This window comes from Oncorhynchus tshawytscha, linkage group LG15 (assembly GCF_018296145.1).
Source record: "Oncorhynchus tshawytscha isolate Ot180627B linkage group LG15, Otsh_v2.0, whole genome shotgun sequence".
Taxonomy (NCBI): Eukaryota; Metazoa; Chordata; class Actinopteri; order Salmoniformes; family Salmonidae; genus Oncorhynchus; species Oncorhynchus tshawytscha.
The window spans coordinates 34247253-34267053 of record NC_056443.1 but is presented as its reverse complement, the minus strand read 5'-3'; the positions used below and the strand labels follow the sequence as shown (position 1 = coordinate 34267053).

Here is a 19801-nt window from a genome sequence, read left to right as displayed (position 1 = left end):
ACTGTGAGCCAGCCAGTGGGGGTAGACAGCGTTAAGATAGCCATCCAGGACAGCGAGAAAGCGGAAGACAGCGAGAGAGAGAGGAAGACAGACAGGACTGTGAGCCAGCCAGTGGGGGTAGACAGCATTAAGATAGCCATCCAGGACAGCGAGAGAGAGAGGAAGACAGACAGGACTTGTGAGATGAAGAGCGAGACAGACAGGACTGTGAGCCAGCCAGTGAGGGCAGAGAGGAAAGGTAGACAACAGGACAGAGAGAAGAGGGGAACCAGATAGAGAACCTAAAGTAAACAAGACCAGAGTAACAGACTGCAAGAGAGATACCTAGAGCAACGAGAGACAATGACAGATACCTAGAGAAAACAGAGAGAGAGAGAGAGACAGATACCTAGAGAAAACAGAGAGAGAGAGAGAGAGACAGATACCTAGAGAAAACAGAGAGAGAGAGAGACAGATACCTAGAGAAAACAGAGAGAGACAGATACCTAGAGAAAACAGAGAGAGACAGATACCTAGAGAAAACAGAGAGAGACAGATACCTAGAGAAAACAGAGAGAGACAGATACCTAGAGAAAACAGAGAGAGACAGATACCTAGAGAAAACAGAGAGAGAGAGAGACAGATACCTAGAGAAAACAGAGAGATCAGACAGCCCTGCGAGGTGGGCAGTGGGCAACCTGAGGCAGTGGGTAACCTGAGGCAGTGGGTAACCTGAGGCAGTGGGTAACCTGAGGCAGTGGGTAACCTGAGGCAGTGGGTAACCTGAGGCAGTGGGTCGGTGGGTAACCTGAGGTAGTAGTGGGTGGGTAACCTGAGGCAGTGGGTAACCTGAGGCAGTGGGCGGTGGGTAACCTGAGGTAGTGGGTCGTGGGTAACCTGAGGCAGTGGGTAACCTGAGGCAGTGGTGGGTAACCTGAGGCAGTGGGTAACCTGAGGCAGTGGGTAACCTGAGGCAGTGGGTCGGTGGGTAACCTGAGGTAGTGGGTCGTGGGTAACCTGAGGCAGTGGGTAACCTGAGGCAGTGGGTCGGTGGGTAACCTGAGGTAGTGGGTCGTGGGTAACCTGAGGCAGTGGGTAACCTGAGGCAGTGGGTCGGTGGGTAACCTGAGGCAGTGGGTAACCTGAGGCAGTGGGTCGGTGGGTAACCTGAGGCAGTGGGTAACCTGAGGTAGTGGGTAACCTGAGGTAGTGGGTGTGTATCACTACGTACCAGCTGTCGGAGGTGAGTGAGGGTATGTATGGAGGTGGGCAGGGCCGACAGCTTGTTGTTGCTGACGATCAGGACTCTCAGGAGGGGGAGCTGACACATCGAGGGGGGCAGGCTGGAGAGGAGGTTACGGCTGCAAGGACAGACACACACACAGAACAATTATGAACAGCAATACACGGACGCACAGGCAACTGAAGGAGTGCAAGGAAAAGGGATGTTACCTGAGGTTGAGGTAGGTGAGAGCCTGTAGGTGACAGAGGTCGGGGGTGAGGGAGCGAACACAGTTGTGGTACAAGCTGAGCGTCTCCAAGGAGATGAACTGGCACAGCTCCTCTGGCAGCTCGCACAGACGGTTCTTAGAAAGGTCTGAAACAAGGACCAATCACGGTCAATAACACTGGTATATTCGACAACCAATCACAGTCAATAATATTGCCATGAGCAGCAACACACACACACACGCGCAGCAACACACACGCGCAGCAACACACACGCGCAGCAACACACACGCGCAGCAACACACACGCGCAGCAACACACACGCGCAGCAACACACACGCGCAGCAACACACACGCGCAGCAACACACACGCGCAGCAACACACACGCGCAGCAACACACACGCGCAGCAACACACACGCGCAGCAACACACACGGTTCTTGGGCATCGCCAGCAGACAAAGTTTGATATTTTGGATTCTTCATCAGCAATATGAATGCATCTGAACCAGAGTCGGGAGAAACCTAGCCCTTTTCAAAGCATTGGCCAAACATGAACAAAAGAGCTCAAAGACGCAAACTGAGATTCCACTGACAGGCCCTGGCAGACAGGACTCCACCAAGGCCGTGTGTCCATTTGAGAGTACAGACACAATCTGGGCTTTTCTGAATATAGGCTGAATAGCCTCCTTCACAGCTGCAGCACCTTATTTATGGATGGATGGATGGAAGCCCCGGTCAACTGTCTCTCAACATTCTCCCTCCCTCCCATCCTACTCTCATCCAAGTCCTCTCCCTTTTCCTCTCTCCGGCATTTGTGTCTCCTTTTCACAGTCATGTTCACCATCAGTCTCCCAGTAAAATCCTACTTGTGTCAAACTAGAAAAGTATTTGGCTTTAAATATACTTAAATATAAAAGGAAAATGTCATTTCTAAAATATATTTCAGTATCAAAAATAAAAATGATTTCAAATTCTTTAAATTAAGCAAACCAGACGGTGGTCTAGATAATTGTTTATTTTTATGGCTAGCCAGGGGCACACTCCCAACACTCAGACATCACTTACAAACGAAGATTGTGTTTAGTGAGTCCACCAGATCAGAGACAGTAAGGATGTTCTCTTGATACATGCGTGAAGTAGACCATTTTTCTGTCCTGCTAAGCATTCAAAATGTAATGAGTACCTTTGGGTGTCAGGGAAAATGGATCGAGTAGAAACCACATACATTTTCTTTAGGAATATAGTGAAGTAAAAGTTGTCAAAAATATAAATAGTGAGGTAAAGTACAGATAAACCCCCCAAAAAAAACTACTTAAGTAGTACTTTCAAGTACTTTTACACCACTGATAAAAAGGAGTTTCATTATGCTCACCAAAATAACAGTTTCACATGCTCAACTAAAATGGACGCCAACATTCCAGTGGAACCCACAATCCTGACTCTGTGTGTGTGTGTGTCTTGTGATTCACCCAGTAGCTGACGGCACTAGGGGTAGCCTATATGAGAATGTGTAGTACACTGTGTGTATACAGTAACCAGGAAAGTGTGAACATGTCCCATACAATAGCTATGCAAATGAGTGTGAGACCTTACAATGGCTATTAGGAGTATCTCCTGCCGAAATACACTACCGTTCAAAAGTTTGGGGTCACTTATTTTATTTTATTAAAATAACATTTTTTTGTCCATTAAAGTAACATCAAATTGATCAGAAATACAGTGTAGACATTGTTAAAATGTTGTAAATGACTATTGTAGCTGGAAACGGCTGATTTTTAATGGAATATCTACAAAGGTGTACAGAGGCCCATTATCAGCAACCATCACTCCTGTGTTCCAATGGCACTTAGTGTTAGCTAATCCAAGTTCATCATTTTAATAGTCTAAATGATCATTATAAAACCCTTTTGCAAATGTTAGCACAGCTGAAAACTGTTGTACTGATTAAAGAAGCAATACAACTGTCCTCCTTTAGACTAGAGTATCTGGTGGTGGGTTCGCTTACAGGCTCAAAAATGGCCAGAAACAAAAGACTGAGAAATTGCCAAGAAACTGAAGATCTTGTACAACGCTGTGTACTACTCCCTTCACAGAACAGCACAAACTGGCTCTAACCAGAATAGAAAGAGGAGTGGGAGGCCCCGGTGCACAACTGAGCCAGAGGACAAGTACATTAGAGTGTCTAGTTTGAGATACAGGCGCCTCACAAGTCCTCAACTGGCAGCTTCATTAAATAGTACCAGCAAAACACCAGTCTCAACGTCAACAGTGAAGAGGTGACTCCGGGATGCTGGCCTTCGAGGCAAAGTTCCTCTGTCCAGTGTCTGTGTTATTTTGACAATCTTTTCTTTTTATTGGCCAGTCTGAGATATGGCTTTTTCTTTGCAACACTCGATGATGAACGTGGATTAGCTAACACACCGTGGATTAGCTAACACACCGTGGATTAGCTAACACACCGTGGATTAGCTAACACACCGTGGATTAGCTAACACACCGTGGATTAGCTAACACACCGTGGATTAGCTAACACACCTTGGATTAGCTAACACACCTTGGATTAGCTAACACACCGTGGATTAGCTAACACACCGTGGATTAGCTAACACAACTTGGATTAGCTAACACACCGTGGATTAGCTAACACAACGTGCCATTGGAACACAGGAGTGATGGTTGCTGATAATGGAACTCTGTACGTTTATGTAGATATTCAATTTTTTTTTTAATCTGTAATTTCCAGCTACAATAGTAATTTACAACATTAACATTCATGTCTACACTGTATTTCTGATCGATTTGATGTTATTTTAATGGACCCAAAAAAAAGTGCTTTTCTTTCAAAAACAAGGGCATTTCTTAATGACCCCAAACTTTTGAACAGTAGTGTATGCACAGCAACGTTAACAGTCAAAAGTTAACACACCTACTCATTCCAGGGTTTTTCTTTATTTTTAAAATTTTCTATACTGTAGAATAATAGTTTAGACATCAAAACTATGAAATAACATATGGAATCATGTAGTAACCAACAAACAATAAAAGTGTTAAATTAATCTAAATATATGTTATATTTGAGATTCTTCAAAGTAGCCATCCTTTGCCTTGAAGAGAGCTTTGCACACTCATGGCATTCTCTTCTCTCAACCAGCTTCATGAGGTAACCTGGAATGCATTTCAATTAGCAGGTGTGCCTTCTAAAAATAAAAATAAAAAGTTCATTTGTGGAATTTATTTCCTTCTTAATGCGTTTGCCAATCAGTTGTGTTGTGACAAGGTAGGGGTGGTATACAGAAGATGGTCTTTCACCAAATAGGGATACATCAATATTATGTCAAGATCACCTCAAATAAGCAAAGAGAAACGACATTCCATCATTACTTTAAGACAGGAAGGTCAGTCAATCGGAAAATTTCAAGAACTTTGAAAGTTTCTTCAAGTGCAGTCACAAAAACCATCAAGCTCTATGATGAAACTGGCTCTCATAGAACCACCACAGGAAAGGAAGACCCAGAGTTACCTCTGCTGCAGAAGATACGTTCATTAGAGTTACCTGCACCTCAGATTGCAGCCCAAATAAATGAGAGTTCAAGTAACAGACATCTCAACATCAACTGTTCAGATGAGATTGCGTGAATCAGGCCTTCATGGTTGAATTGCTGCAAAGAAACCACTACTAAAGGACACCAATAAGAAGAAGAGACTTGCTTGGGCCAAGAAACACGAGCAATGGACATTAGACCGGTGGAAATCTGTCCTTTGGTCTTGAGATATTTGGATCTAACCATCATGTCTTTCTGAGATGCAGAGTAGGTGAATGGATGATCTCTCCACGTGCGGTTCCCACATGAAGCATGGAGGAGGTGGTATTATGGTGCTGTGCTGGTGACACTGTCTGTGATTTATTTAGAATGTATCTAGCATTCTGCAGTAAAACACCATCCCATCTGGTTTGCGCTTAGTGGGATTATCATTTGTTTTTCAACAGGACAATGACCCCAAACACACAAGGTCAATGGATGATTTCTGCATGTGTGGTTCCCACTGTGAAGCATGGAGGTGGTGTAATGGTGTAGGGGTGCTTTCCTGGTGGCATAGTCTGCGGTTTATTTAGAATTCAAGGCAAACTTAACCAGCAGGGCTACCACAGCATTTGGCATTGATACGCAATGCTATTTGGTTTGCGCTTCGTGGGAGTATCATTTGTTTTTCAACAGGACAATGACCCAACACACCTCCAGGCTGTGTAAAGGCTATTTGACCAAGAAGGAGAGTGATGGAGTGCTGCATCAGATAACATGGCCTCCACAATCACCCGACCTCAACTCAATTGAGACTGTTTTGGATGAGTTGGACCGCACAGTGAAGGAAAAGCTGCCAACAAGTGCTCAGCATATGATAACTTCAAGACTGTTGGAAAATCATTCCAGGTGAAGCTGGTTGAGAGAATGCCAAGAGTGTGCAAAAGTGTCAAGGCAAAGGGTGGCTACTTTGAAGAATCTAAAAATCTATTTTGATTTGTTTAACACGTTTCTAGTTACTACATCATTCCATATGTGTTACTTCATAGTTTGTCTTTCTACAATGTAGAAAATAGTGAAAATAAAGAAAAACCCTTGAATGAGTAGGTGTGTCCAAACTTTTGACTGGCACTGTATATACAGTCGCTATGCTGAGAGCGCTCTCTTTCTGTCTCCATTGTCTTACTGCTAGAGTGGGGCTGGGTGAACAATGGAGGGGGGAATGGATTGTTGATCCTGTTCGCTCGGAGTCCCTGCACTCACCCCTGAAGAAACCCCTCCTCCCATCTTCTACCCCCCCCGTCCTCTATTCCCCTCCCCCCGCACTCTCTCCTCTCCCCTTCAAGTCCTATTCCCGGCCGGACCGACCGACACTCTGCTCTCACACTCCAGAGCTTTTGTCCTGCTGTTTGTTTTGGCAAGGAAGTGTTTCGGAAAACAAACTCACTCGCAACCCCTATACACTTCTCCTCCCTCCCTCCACACACACACCTTGTCCAAGTCCCACTCGAAGCTGAGGCCTCCCATCTGTAGCTGAGATGTCCCAGCCTTTCCCCAGCCCAATTGCGATAACGAACACAGACGCTATCTAACGATCGTACACATGGGAAAAGCTTCATTTTTTTGAGGAATGGGATCTGGCTGTGCTGACAGCGGGTATTGAAATGTCCTGCATCCGGCTGGCATTCCAGAGCAGAGCTGGAGAGAGGAGGTGGTCAACTAGCCTAAGGCAACACAGTAGATATAAGCCCAAGTCATTTGGAATAACAGGGTTCCATGGAGACCAAAGATTTCAATTATTGATTTTTAATCAGAGTCGCTACTCGACAATATGACCAATAAAATAAAATAAATCTGTCTGTTCAAGCTCGAGGACTTGGCAGATCCACGGTACAGACTTCAGGCAACTTCTGTCCCAACAGTTGTGGCAAAACAATATAAACCCAACATTAAAAAAAAAAATTCAAAAGTGAAAAATCAACAAAAATAATACTTGTCACATGCGTCAAATACAACAACAGCTGTAGACCTTACTGTGAAACGCTTTCACAAACATGTACTTGGTTGTTTTCCTCTAGGATGAACACAAGCCTCAAAACTCGTCTGAAGGTAGCCCGGTACCAGTTTACATGGAAGTACTTTAGTTCCCATAAAAAATATATATTACACACACAGCATTCTGAAAGAATTCAGACCCATTGACTTCTTCCAAATGTTGTTACGTTACAGCCGTATTCTGTAAGGGATTAAATAAAACACATTCCTCATCAATCTACACACAATACCCCATAATGACATCACAAGACCCCATAATGACAAAGTGAAAGCAGGTTTTTAAATTGTTTTGCAAATTCATTAAAAAAAATATATATAAATATATTTACATAAGTATTCAGACCCTTTGCTACAAGACTCGAAATTGAGCTCAAGTGCATCCGGTTTCCATTGATCATACTTGAGATGCTTCTACAACTTGATTGGAGTCCACCTGTGGTAAATTCAATTGATTGGACATGATTTGGAAAGGCACACACCTGTATATATAAAAAGGTCCCACAGTTGACAGTGCATGTCAGAGCAAAAACCAAGCAAAGGAACTGTCCGTAGCGTTCCGAGACATGATTATGTCATGGCACAGATCTGTGGAAGGGTACCAAAACATTTCTGCAGAATTGAATGTCCAGGAACACAGTGGCCTCCATCATTCTTAAACGGAAGAAGTTTGGAACCACTAAGTCTCTCCTAGAGCTGGCCGCCTGGCCAAACGGGGAGGAAAGGCCTTGGTCAGGGAGGTGACCAAGAACCCAAATGGTCACTCTGACAAAGCTCCAGAGTTCCTCTGGGGAGATGGGAGAAACTTCCAGGAAGATGACCATCTCTGCAGCACTCCACCAATCAGGCCTTTATGATAGAGTGGCCAGACCGAAGCAACTCAGTAAAAAGGCACATGAAAGCCCGCTTGGAGGACTCTCAGACAATGAGAAACAAGATTCCCTGGTCTGATGAAACCAAGATTGAACTCTTTGGCCTGAATGTCAAGCGTCACATCTAGAAGAAACTTGGTACCATCCCTATGGTGAAGCATGGTGGTGGAAGCACATGCTGTGGGGATGTTTTTCCAGCAGCAGGGACTGGGAGACTAGTCAGGAACGAGGGAAATATGAACAGAGCAAAGTACATAGAGATCATCAATGAAAACTTGCTACACAGCACTCACGACCTCAGACTGAGGCGAAGGTTCACCTTCCAACAGGATAACGACCCTAAGCACACAGCCAAGACAAGGCAGGAGTGGCTTTGGGACAAGTCTCTGAATGTCCGTGAGTGACCCAGCCAGGGCCCGGTCCTGAACCCGATGGAACATCTCTGGAGACCTGAAGACAGCGGCGCCGCGACGCTCCACATCCATCCTGACAGAGCCTGAGAGGATCTGCAGAGAAGAAATGGGAGAAAATCCCCAAATACAGGTGTGCCAAGCTTATAGCATCATAACCAAGAAGAGTCAAGGCTGTAATCGCTGCCAAAAGTGCTAAAACAAAGTACTGAGTAAAGGGTCTGAATACTGATGTAAATGTGATAGTTTATTTTAAACAAATAAAAAACAAACTGTTTTCACTGTCATTATGGGGTATTGTGATGTCATTATGGGGTATTGTGATGTCATTATGGGGTATTGTGATGTCATTATGGGGTATTGTGTAAATGTGATATTTCAGTTGTGTATTTTTAATACATTCTCAAAAAATACGTAAAAACCTGTTTTGAGGCTGTTTTGTTCATTTAAATCAATTTTAGAACTTGGCTGTAATGTAGCCAAATGTGGAAAAAGTCAAGGGGTCTGAATAGTTTCTGAATGCGCCGTATACATCCTGAACTTTCTTATCATTTTCAGTTTTAAAAAGGACAGACATGTAAAAACACACTTCCTTTTTTATTTAAATATTTTACTATCTTTTGTTCCGTTAATGAATAATAATAATAATAATAAATAATATATATATATTAATATAATGCAATGTGTTTTTATGGGCTAATAGAAGTAATGTGAAGGCCAAATTCAATGTGTCATCATATTTTGTATGTATATATATCTATAAAAAAAATTTTTTTTATAGATACATACTTAGAGGTCCTAAAATTCTTAATCAAATTATCCTTGGAATGGTGGTGGTGGTCTTCTTAAAACAACTCCATGTTAGCTTAGTAGAAACCCAGCCTTGGGCCCTTAAACACACACACATGGCTAGCATGTAACCAGACCAATCTATAGGCACTTTAAAAAGCTAAGCTCGACCTTGCATGACCCCAAACTGCGTAACCATGGTGATGAAGCAGATATTGTGATGACTCAACACCAAGGTCACATATGACTGGCCCTCAAACCCCCTATCAACCTGAAATGAGCTAGGTTGGCTTAAAACCTTTTCGCTCGCTCTGAAAACAAAACATTCATACAGCAGCACGTCTAGACCATCCACGATGCTAATTCAATTACACAGCCTTGTTAAAAACAACAGTCCAAGTCTAACTGTTATTCTAAACTATTAGTTGACAATGGGTTCATAATTTAAACAACTAATTATAGGTGGATGGGTGTAGCAAAAAAACTAAAATAAGGGGACTGAAATCACTCATGTCTCTGAGAGGCATTGACCTCCTGACCCCTAGCAGTCAAAACATGGGTACCAAAAGGGGGAGCAAACCTTGATGAAAATCAGCTTTGGTACTGATATGATGAACACCTAATGCATGAGGTAAGAGGGGGCCTTGTCTGTGTCACCTCCCCACAAAGACCTCGACCCAGTCTCATATTACACCACTGACGACAAGTTAGAGCGAGCGAGAGAGATAGGAGGAAGTTACGTAGCCAGTCAAGTCACTGCCCAAAACAACCTCATGTTCAAATGTGAACAGTATCGGCTTCATTGAAATGACTGGATAATGGAAAAGGATGCAGGCCAGCACATAAATAGACAATTAGGCTTGAGAGGTATACCATACACAGTGAATTGGGAAAGTACTCAGACCCTTTCACATTTTGTTACGCTACAGCCTTATCCTAAAATGTATGAAATTCACCCCCCCCCCCCCGCTCAAAATACACACAATACCCCATAATGACATCACAATAGTCCATAATGACATCACAATAGTCCATAATGACATCACAATAGTCCATAATGACATCACAAAAACAGGTTTAGAACTTTTTGCTAATTTATACATTTACAGAAGTATTCAGATCTTTTGTTATGAGACTCCAAATTGAGCTCAGGTACATCCTGTTTCCATTGATCAGCCTTGAGATGTTTTCTACAACTTGATTGGAGTTCACCTGTGGTAAATTCAATTGATTGGACATGATTTGGAAAGGCACACACCTGTCTATATAAGGTCCCACAGTTGACAGTGCATGTCAGAGTTAAAACCAAGCCATGAGGTCAAAGGAATAGTCTGTAGAGCTCCGAGACAGGATTGTGTCGAGGCACAGATCTGGGGAAAGGAACAAACAAAAAAAATGTCTGCAGCATTGCAGGTCCCCAAGAACACAGTGGCCTCCATCAGTCTTAAATGGAAGAAGTTTGGAACCACCAAGACTCTTCCTAGAGCTGGCCCCCCAGCCAGGAGAGAAGGGCCTTGGTCAGGGAGGTGACCAGAGCCACAGGATGGTTTTTTCAGGAGTCAATACCGTTGAAACCATTTATTTTAAGTTGAATAAAAGTAGCTACAAATATTCTAATTCAAGTAACAAGAAGTTCAGACATTCATATACAGTGGGGCAAAAAAGTATTCAGCCACCAATTGTGCAAGTTCTCCCACTTAGAAAGATGAGAGAGGCCTGTAATTTTCATCATAGGTACACTTCAACTATGACAGACAAAATGAGAAAAAGAAATCCACAAAAATCACATTGTAGGATTTTTAATGAATTTATTTGCAAATTATGGTGGAAAATAAGTATTTGGTCACCTACAAACAAGCAAGATTTCTGGCTCTCACAGACCTGTAACTTCTTCTTTAAGAGGCTCCTCTGTCCGCCACTCGTTACCTGTATTAATGGCACCTGTTTGAACTTGTTATCAGTATAAAAGACACCTGTCCACAACCTCAAACAGTCACACTCCAAACTCCACTATGGCCAAGATCAAAGAGCTGTCAAAATTGTAGACCTGCACTGGGAAGGCTGGGAAGACTGAATCTGCAATAGGTAAGCAGCTTGGTTTGAAGAAATCAACTGTGGGAGCAATTATAGTTGAAGTTTACCTATGATGAAAATTACAGGCCTCTCATCTTTCTAAGTGGGAGAACTTGCACAATTGGTGGCTGACTAAATACTGGTTTGCCCCACTGTATATGTTTACTATGGGTGTTCAATGATTCAAACTAATTGACCAACGTCGGTTCAATTATATTTTGTTTTGTGATTCTCATGCGCAGTTTCTCTAGAGACAACTCAGATCAAGCCCAAACTGTGCCATGAAGTAGGGAGTTGTTTCCAACATGCCAATATTCTACATAGTTCAGGGCACAACAAAAATGTGTTGATTAACTACAATGACCATAATGCATTGCGCGCCTACCTGTCCGGTCTGTGTGGGGAGAACACGGAGAGAAGACAGGCGATCCAGAGGAATAGAGAGCAGTTGCTTCGCCAGGTATCTCTACCTGAATCTCTACCTGAATATACATGATCTAAGTGATTGATAGTTGGTATTCAGCAGTCATAGCAGTATGTCTTATTTACTTTGAAGAACTACTAAAATAGTGATTTTTGTCAGACAGCAGCTCTATAGAAATGAGATGACTTGGAATGAAATAATAAAGTCATCATATAAAACAAATATTTGATTTATTATTTGACCTTTATTTAACCAGGCAAGTCAGTTAAGAACAAATTCTTAATTTTCATTGACGGCCTAGGAACAGTGGGTTAACTGCCTGTTCAGGGGCAGAACGACAGATTTATACCTTGTCAGCTCGGGGGTTTGAGTAACCTTCCGGTTACTAGTCCAACGCTCTAACCACTAGGCTACCTGCCGCCCCTACACTCTAACCACTAGGCTACCTGCCGCCCCTACACTCTAACCACTAGGCTACCTGCCGCCCCTACACTCTAACCACTAGGCTACCTGCCGCCCCCTACACTCTAACCACTAGGCTACCTGCCGCCCCTACACTCTAACCACTAGGCTACCTGCCGCCCCTACACTCTAACCACTAGGCTACCTGCCGCCCCTACACTCTAACCACTAGGCTACCTGCCGCCCCTACACTCTAACCACTAGGCTGCCGCCTCTACACTCTAACCACTAGGCTGCCACCTCTACACTCTAACCACTAGGCTACCTACCGCCCCTACACTCTAACCACTGGCACAGAGAGACCACTATTTGTACCTTGTCAGCTCGGGGGTTTGAACTTGCAACCTTCCGGTTACTAGTCCAACGCTCTAACCACTAGGCTACACTACCGCCCCGAATGTAATAAACAAAAACACTGAAATATTTTATTAAAGTAAATGAATGTGAATAATGGTTAATAAGTGATCAGCAGTAATGTACAGTCACTAGCATCATGGGACTTGTATTAATTATTTTATTCTGTGATGTTACAGAATTCCACCCAAATAAATAGTTCAAAGTAGAAAACGAATCCCCCCCCCGAAAACCTTTTTTATTTTTATAACTGAAACCACACCGACCTAAAGAAATAACTAGTGCTTGTTTCTCTGTCTCTGCGCATCAGTGTCAGATTGAAGTAGGTGTGGGTGTGTGTGAGTGATGGTGAGTGATGGTGTGTGTGTGTGAGTGATGGTGTGTGTGAGTGATGGTGTATGTGAGTGATGGTGTGTGTGAGTGAGTGATGGTGTGTGTGTGTGATGGTGTGTGTGTGTGATGGTGAGTGATGGTGTGATGGTGAGTGATGGTGTGATGGTGAGTGATGGTGTGTGTGTGAGTGATGGTGTGTGTGAGTGATGGTGTGTGTGTGTGATGGTGAGTGATGGTGTGTGTGTGATGGTGAGTGATGGTGAGTGATGGTGAGTGATGGTGAGTGATGGTGTGTGATGGTGTGTGTGTGTGAGTGATGGTGTGTGATGGTGAGTGATGGTGTGTGTGAGTGATGGTGTGTGTGTGTGTGATGGTGAGTGATGGTGTGTGTGTGATGGTGAGTGATGGTGAGTGATGGTGAGTGATGGTGTGTGTGAGTGATGTGTGTGTGTGTGGTGATGGTGAGTGATGGTGTGTGTGTGTGTGATGGTGAGTGATGGTGTGTGTGTGGTGATGGTGAGTGATGTGTGTGTGTGATGGTGAGTGATGGTGTGTGTGTGATGGTGAGTGATGGTGTGTGTGTGTGATGGTGAGTGATGGTGAGTGATGGTGAGTGATGGTGAGTGATGGTGTGTGATGGTGTGTGTGTGAGTGATGTGTGTGTGTGTGAGTGATGTGTGTGTGTGTGTGATGGTGTGTGTGTGTGTGTGATGGTGAGTGATGTGTGTGTGTGGTGTGATGGTGAGTGATGGTGAGTGATGGTGAGTGATGTGTGATGTGTGTGTGTGTGATGGTGTGTGTGTGATGATGTGTGTGTGTGTGATGGTGAGTGATGGTGTGTGTGATGGTGAGTGATGGTGTGTGTGTGTGTGATGGTGAGTGATGGTGTGTGTGTGTGATGGTGAGTGATGGTGTGTGTGTGTGTGATGGTGAGTGATGGTGTGTGTGTGTGATGGTGATGGTGATGGTGTGTGTGTGTGATGGTGTGATGGTGTGTGTGTGTGTGATGGTGAGTGATGGTGTGTGTGTGTGATGGTGAGTGATGGTGTGTGTGATGGTGTGATGTGTGTGATGGTGGTGTGTGATGTGTGTGTGATGGTGTGATGGTGTGTGTGAGTGATGGTGTGTGTGAGTGATGGTGTGTGTGTGTGTGATGGTGAGTGATGGTGTGTGTGTGTGATGGTGAGTGATGGTGTGATGGTGAGTGATGGTGTGTGATGGGGAGTGTGTGTGTGTGAGTGATGGTGTGTGTGGTGAGTGATGGTGTGTGTGTGATGGTGAGTGATGGTGTGGTGTGTGTGTGATGGTGATGGTGTGTGTGTGTGATGGTGAGTGATGTGTGTGTGTGTGATGGTGAGTGATGGTGTGTGAGTGATGGTGAGTGATGGTGTGTGTGTGTGATGGTGTGTGTGTGTGATGTGTGTGTGTGTGTGATGGTGTGTGTGTGTGTGTGTGATGGTGAGTGATGGTGATGTGTGTGTGATGGTGAGTGATGGTGTGTGTGTGATGGTGAGTGATGGTGTGTGTGTGATGGTGTGTGATGGTGTGTGTGTGTGTGATGGTGAGTGATGGTGTGTGTGTGTGATGTGTGTGTGTGTGTGTGGTGTGTGATGGTGTGTGATGGTGTGTGATGGTGTGATGTGTGTGTGATGGTGAGTGATGGTGTGTGTGTGTGTGATGGTGAGTGATGGTGTGTGTGTGATGTGGTGATGGTGTGTGTGTGTGTGATGGTGAGTGATGGTGTGTGTGTGATGGTGAGTGATGGTGTGTGTGTGTGATGGGGTGATGGTGGTGTGTGTGTGTGATGGTGTGATGGTGTGTGTGTGTGATGGTGAGTGATGTGTGTGTGTGTGATGGTGAGTGATGGTGTGATGTGAGTGATGGTGTGTGATGGTGTGTGATGGTGTGTGATGGTGAGTGATGGTGTGTGATGGTGTGTGATGTGTGTGGTGTGTGTGTGTGTGATGTGAGTGATGTGTGAGTGATGGGTGTGTGTGTGATGGTGAGTGTGATGGTGTGTGTGTGTGATGGTGAGTGTGTGATGGTGAGTGATGGTGTGTGTGTGTGTGATGGTGAGTGATGGTGTGTGTGTGTGATGGTGAGTGTGTGTGAGTGATGGTGTGTGATGGTGTGTGATGGTGAGTGAGTGTGATGTGTGTGTGATGGTGAGTGTGATGGTGTGTGTGTGTGATGTGTGAGTGATGGTGAGTGATGGTGTGTGTGAGTGATGGTGAGTGATGGTGTGTGAGTGATGGTGTGTGTGTGATGTGTGTGTGTGTGTGATGGTGTGTGATGAGTGATGTGTGTGATGGTGAGTGATGGTGTGTGTGATGGTGCGTGTGTGTGATGGTGAGTGATGGTGCGTGTGATGTGTGATGATGGTGTGTGTGTGTGGTGTGTGTGTGTGATGGTGTGTGTGTGTGTGTGATGGTGAGTGATGGTGTGTGTGTGTGAGTGATGGTGTGTGTGTGTGATGGTGAGTGGTGTGTGTGTGTGATGGTGAGTGATGGTGTGTGTGATGGTGAGTGATGGTGTGTGTGTGTGATGGTGTGTGTGTGTGTGTGTGTGTGATGTGTGTGTGTGTGATGGTGTGTGTGTGATGGGTGATGTGATGTGTGTGATGGTGTGATGGTGTGTGTGTGATGATGGTGTGTGTGTGAGTGATGGTGTGTGATGGTGTGTGTGTGAGTGATGGTGTGTGATGGTGTGTGAGTGATGGTGTGTGATGGTGAGTGATGGTGTGTGATGGTGTGTGATGGTGTGTGTGTGATGGTGAGTGATGTGTGTGTGTGTGATGGTGAGTGATGGTGTGTGATGGTGTGTGTGATGGTGAGTGATGGTGTGTGTGTGTGTGATGGTGAGTGATGGTGTGTGTGAGTGATGGTGTGTGTGTGTGTGTGTGATGTGTGATGGTGTGTGATGGTGTGTGTGTGTGATGGTGTGTGATGGTGTGTGATGGTGATGGTGTGTGATGGTGAGTGATGGTGTGTGTGTGATGGTGAGTGATGGTGTGTGATGGTGTGTGTGATGGTGAGTGATGGTGTGTGTGTGTGTGATGGTGAGTGATGGTGTGTGTGTGTGATGGTGAGTGATGGTGTGTGTGATGGTGGTGTGGTGTGTGTGTGATGGTGAGTGATGGTGTGTGTGTGTGTGATGGTGAGTGATGGTGTGTGTGTGTGATGGTGTGTGGTGGTGTGTGTGTGGTGTGTGTGATGTGTGTGTGTGTGTGGTGAGTGATGTGTGTGTGTGATGGTGAGTGATGGTATGTGTGTGTGATGGTGAGTGATGGTGTGTGTGTGATGGTGAGTGATGGTGTGTGTGTGTGATGGTGAGTGATGGTGAGTGATGGTGAGTGATGGTGTGTGTGTGAGTGATGGTGAGTGATGGTGTGTGATGGTGTGTGATGTGATGGTGTGTGATGGTGTGTGATGTGATGGTGTGTGTGATGGTGAGTGTGATGGTGTGTGTGTGTGATGGTGTGTGTGATGGTGTGTGTGTGTGTGTGATGGTGAGTGTGATGGTGTGTGTGTGTGATGGTGAGTGATGGTGTGTGTGTGTGTGATGGTGTGTGTGAGTGATGGTGTGTGATGGTGTGTGTGATGGTGTGTGTGATGTGTGTGTGATGGTGAGTGTGATGTGTGTGTGAGTGTGAGTGTGATGGTGTGTGTGTGTGTGATGGTGTGTGTGAGTGATGGTGAGTGATGGTGTGTGTGAGTGATGGTGAGTGATGGTGTGTGTGAGTGATGGTGAGTGATGGTGTGTGTGAGTGATGTGTGTGTGATGTGTGTGATGGTGTGAGTGATGTGTGATGGTGAGTGATGGTGTGTGTGATGGTGAGTGATGGTGTGTGTGTGGTGCGTGTGTGTGATGGTGAGTGATGGTGCGTGTGTGTGTGTGATGGTGTGAGTGATGATGGTGTGTGTGTGTGATGTGTGATGTGTGTGTGTGTGTGATGGTGAGTGATGGTGTGATGGTGTGTGATGGTGAGTGATGGTGTGTGTGTGATGGTGAGTGATGGTGTGTGTGTGTGTGTGTGAGTGATGTGTGTGTGTGATGGTGATGGTGTGTGTGTGTGTGTGTGTGTGTGTGTGGTGTGTGATGGTGTGTGTGTGTGTGTGATGGTGTGTGATGGTGGTGTGAGTGTGATGTGTGTGTGTGTGTGATGTGTGTGTGATGGTGAGTGATGGTGTGTGTGTGTGATGGTGAGTGATGGTGTGTGAGTGATGGTGTGTGATGGTGTGTGTGTGTGATGGTGAGTGATGGTGTGTGTGTGATGGTGAGTGATGGTGTGTGTGTGTGAGTGATGGTGTGTGTGATGTGATGGTGTGTGATGGTGTGTGTGTGAGTGATGGTGTGTGTGTGTGATGGTGAGTGATGGTGTGTGTGTGATGGAGTGATGTGTGTGTGTGTGTGATGGTGTGTGTGGAGTGATGGTGTGTGATGGTGTGTGGTGTGATGGTGAGTGATGGTGGTGATGTGTGTGATGGTGTGTGATGGTGTGTGTGAGTGATGGTGTGTGTGTGGTGAGTGATGGTGTGTGTGATGATGGTGTGTGATGGTGTGTGTGTGATGGTGTGTGATGTGTGTGTGATGGTGTGTGTGTGATGGTGAGTGATGTGTGTGTGTGATGGTGAGTGATGGTGTGTGTGTGTGGTGAGTGTGTGTGATGTGTGTGGTGAGTGATGGTGTGTGTGTGTGATGGTGAGTGATGGTGGTGTGTGTGATGGTGAGTGATGGTGTGTGTGTGATGGTGATGGTGTGTGATGGTGTGTGTGAGTGATGGTGTGTGATGGTGTGTGTGTGTGATGGTGTGTGATGGTGTGTGTGAGTGATGGTGTGTGTGATGGTGTGTGTGTGTGATGGTGTGTGTGTGGTGTGAGTGATGTGATGTGTGTGTGATGGTGTGAGTGATGGTGTGTGTGATGGTGTGTGTGATGGTGTGTGTGTGATGTGTGTGTGTGATGGTGTGTGTGTGTGATGGTGTGTGTGTGATGTGTGTGTGATGGTGTGATGTGTGTGTGATGGTGAGTGATGGTGTGTGATGGTGAGTGATGGTGTGTGTGTGATGGTGAGTGATGGTGTGTGATGGTGTGTGTGTGATGATGGTGTGTGATGGTGTGTGTGTGATGGTGGTGATGGTGTGTGATGATGTGTGTGTGAGTGATGGTGTGTGTGAGTGATGGTGTGTGTGAGTGATGGTGTGTGATGGTGTGTGTGAGTGATGGTGTGTGATGGTATGGTGAGTGATGGTGTGAGTGATGTGTGTGTTGTGGTGAGTGATGTGTGAGTGATGGTGTGTGTGTTATGAGTGATGATGGTGTGTGTGTGTGATGGTGAGTGTGTGATGGTGGTGTGTGATGGTGAGTGATGGGTGTGTGTGTGATGGTGAGTGATGGTGTGTGTGTGTGATGGTGAGTGATGTGTGTGTGTGTGATGGTGAGTGATGGTGTGTGATGTGTGTGTGTGAGTGATGGTGTGTGATGGTGTGGTGAGTGATGTGTGTGTGTGTGTGTGTGTGTGATGGTGTGTGTGATGGTGTGTGTGATGTGTGTGATGGTGTGTGTGAGTGATGGTGTGATGGTGTGTGTGAGTGATGGTGTGTGATGTGATGGTGTGATGGTGTGTGATGGTGTGTGATGGTGTGTGTGTGATGGTGTGTGTGTGTGATGGTGAGTGATGGTGTGTGATGGTGTGTGTGTGTGAGTGATGTGTGTGTGTGTGATGATGTGTGTGAGTGATGTGTGTGTGAGTGATGGTGTGTGATGGTGTGTGTGAGTGATGGTGTGTGTGTTATGGTGAGTGTGTGATGTGTGTGTGTGTGATGGTGGTGATGTGTGTGTGTGTGGTGTGATGGTGTGTGATGGTGTGTGTGTCAGTGTGTGTGTGATGGTGTGTGTGTGATGGTGAGTGATGGTGTGTGATGGTGTGTGTGTGAGTGATGGTGTGTGAGTGATGGTGATGTGATGGTGTGTGTGTGATACCAGTGTGAGTGATGGACAAAGGAGTGAAAGAGCATGTTATGGTGTATGATGGTGTGTGAGTGATGGTGTGTGTGTTATGGTGAGTGATGGTGTGTGTGAGTGATGGTGTGTGTGTTATGGTCAAGTGATGGATGTGTGTGTGATGGTGAGTGTGTGATGGTTGTGTGTGATTCAGGGTGATGGTGTGTGTGTGTGATGGTGAGTGATGGTGTGTGTGTGTGATGGTGAGTGATGGTGTGTGTGTGTGATGGTGAGTGATGGTGTGTGATGGTGTGTGTGAGTGATGGTGTGTGATGGTGTGTGTGAGTGATGGTGTGTGTTGGTGTGTGTGAGTGATGGTGTGTGTGATGGTGAGTGTGATGTGTGTGTGATGGTGAGTGTGATGTGTGTGTGTGTGATGGTGTGTGTGTGATGGTGTGTGTGAGTGATGGTGAGTGATGGTGTGTGTGAGTGATGGTAAGTGATGGTGTGTGTGTGATGGTGTGTGTGTGTGATGGTGAGTGATGGTGTGTGATGGTGTGTGTGTGAGTGATGGTGTGTGTGATGTGTGAGTGATGGTGTGTGTGGTGATGGTGTGTGTGATGGTGTGTGTGTTATGGTGAGTGTGTGATGGTGTGTGTGTGATGATGGTGGTGTGTGATGGTGAGTGTGTGTGATGGTGAGTGATGGTGAGTGTGTGTGATGGTGAGTGATGGTGGTGTGTGATGGTGAGTGATGGAGTGTGTGTGAGATGGTGAGTGATGGTGTGGTGAGTGATGGTGTGTGATGGTGTGTGAGTGATGGTGTGAGTGATGGTGTGTGTGTGTGTGTGATGTAGCCTGTGATGTGTGTGTGTGTGTGATGGTGAGTGATGGTGTGTGATGGTGTGTGTGTGTGATGGTGAGTGATGGTGTGTGTGTGTGTGATGGTGAGTGATGGTGTGTGTGATGGTGAGTGATGGTGTGTGTGTGTGTGATGGTGAGTGTGGCAGTGTGATGGTGTGTGATGGTGTGTGGTGAGTGATGGTGAGTGTGATGGTGAGTGATGGTGTGTGATGTGTGTGTGTGTGTGTGATGAGTGATGGTGGTGGTGTGATGGTGAGTGATGGTGTGTGTGTGATG

The 19801-nt window shown here is 45.5% G+C and overlaps 1 protein-coding gene across 1 annotated transcript in view; it reads right to left on the bottom strand.

Moving 5' to 3' along the window:
- lrch4 (leucine-rich repeats and calponin homology (CH) domain containing 4) overlaps positions 1–19801 on the bottom strand; it is a 60264-nt gene that overhangs the window by 23997 nt on the left and 16466 nt on the right. The window contains exons 2-3 of the mRNA XM_042297817.1: positions 1432–1576; positions 1211–1340 (exon numbers count right to left, since the gene is read on the bottom strand). Of these exons, the coding sequence (XP_042153751.1) occupies positions 1211–1340; positions 1432–1576 (275 nt within the window). The remainder of the gene's footprint in view (positions 1–1210; positions 1341–1431; positions 1577–19801) is intronic.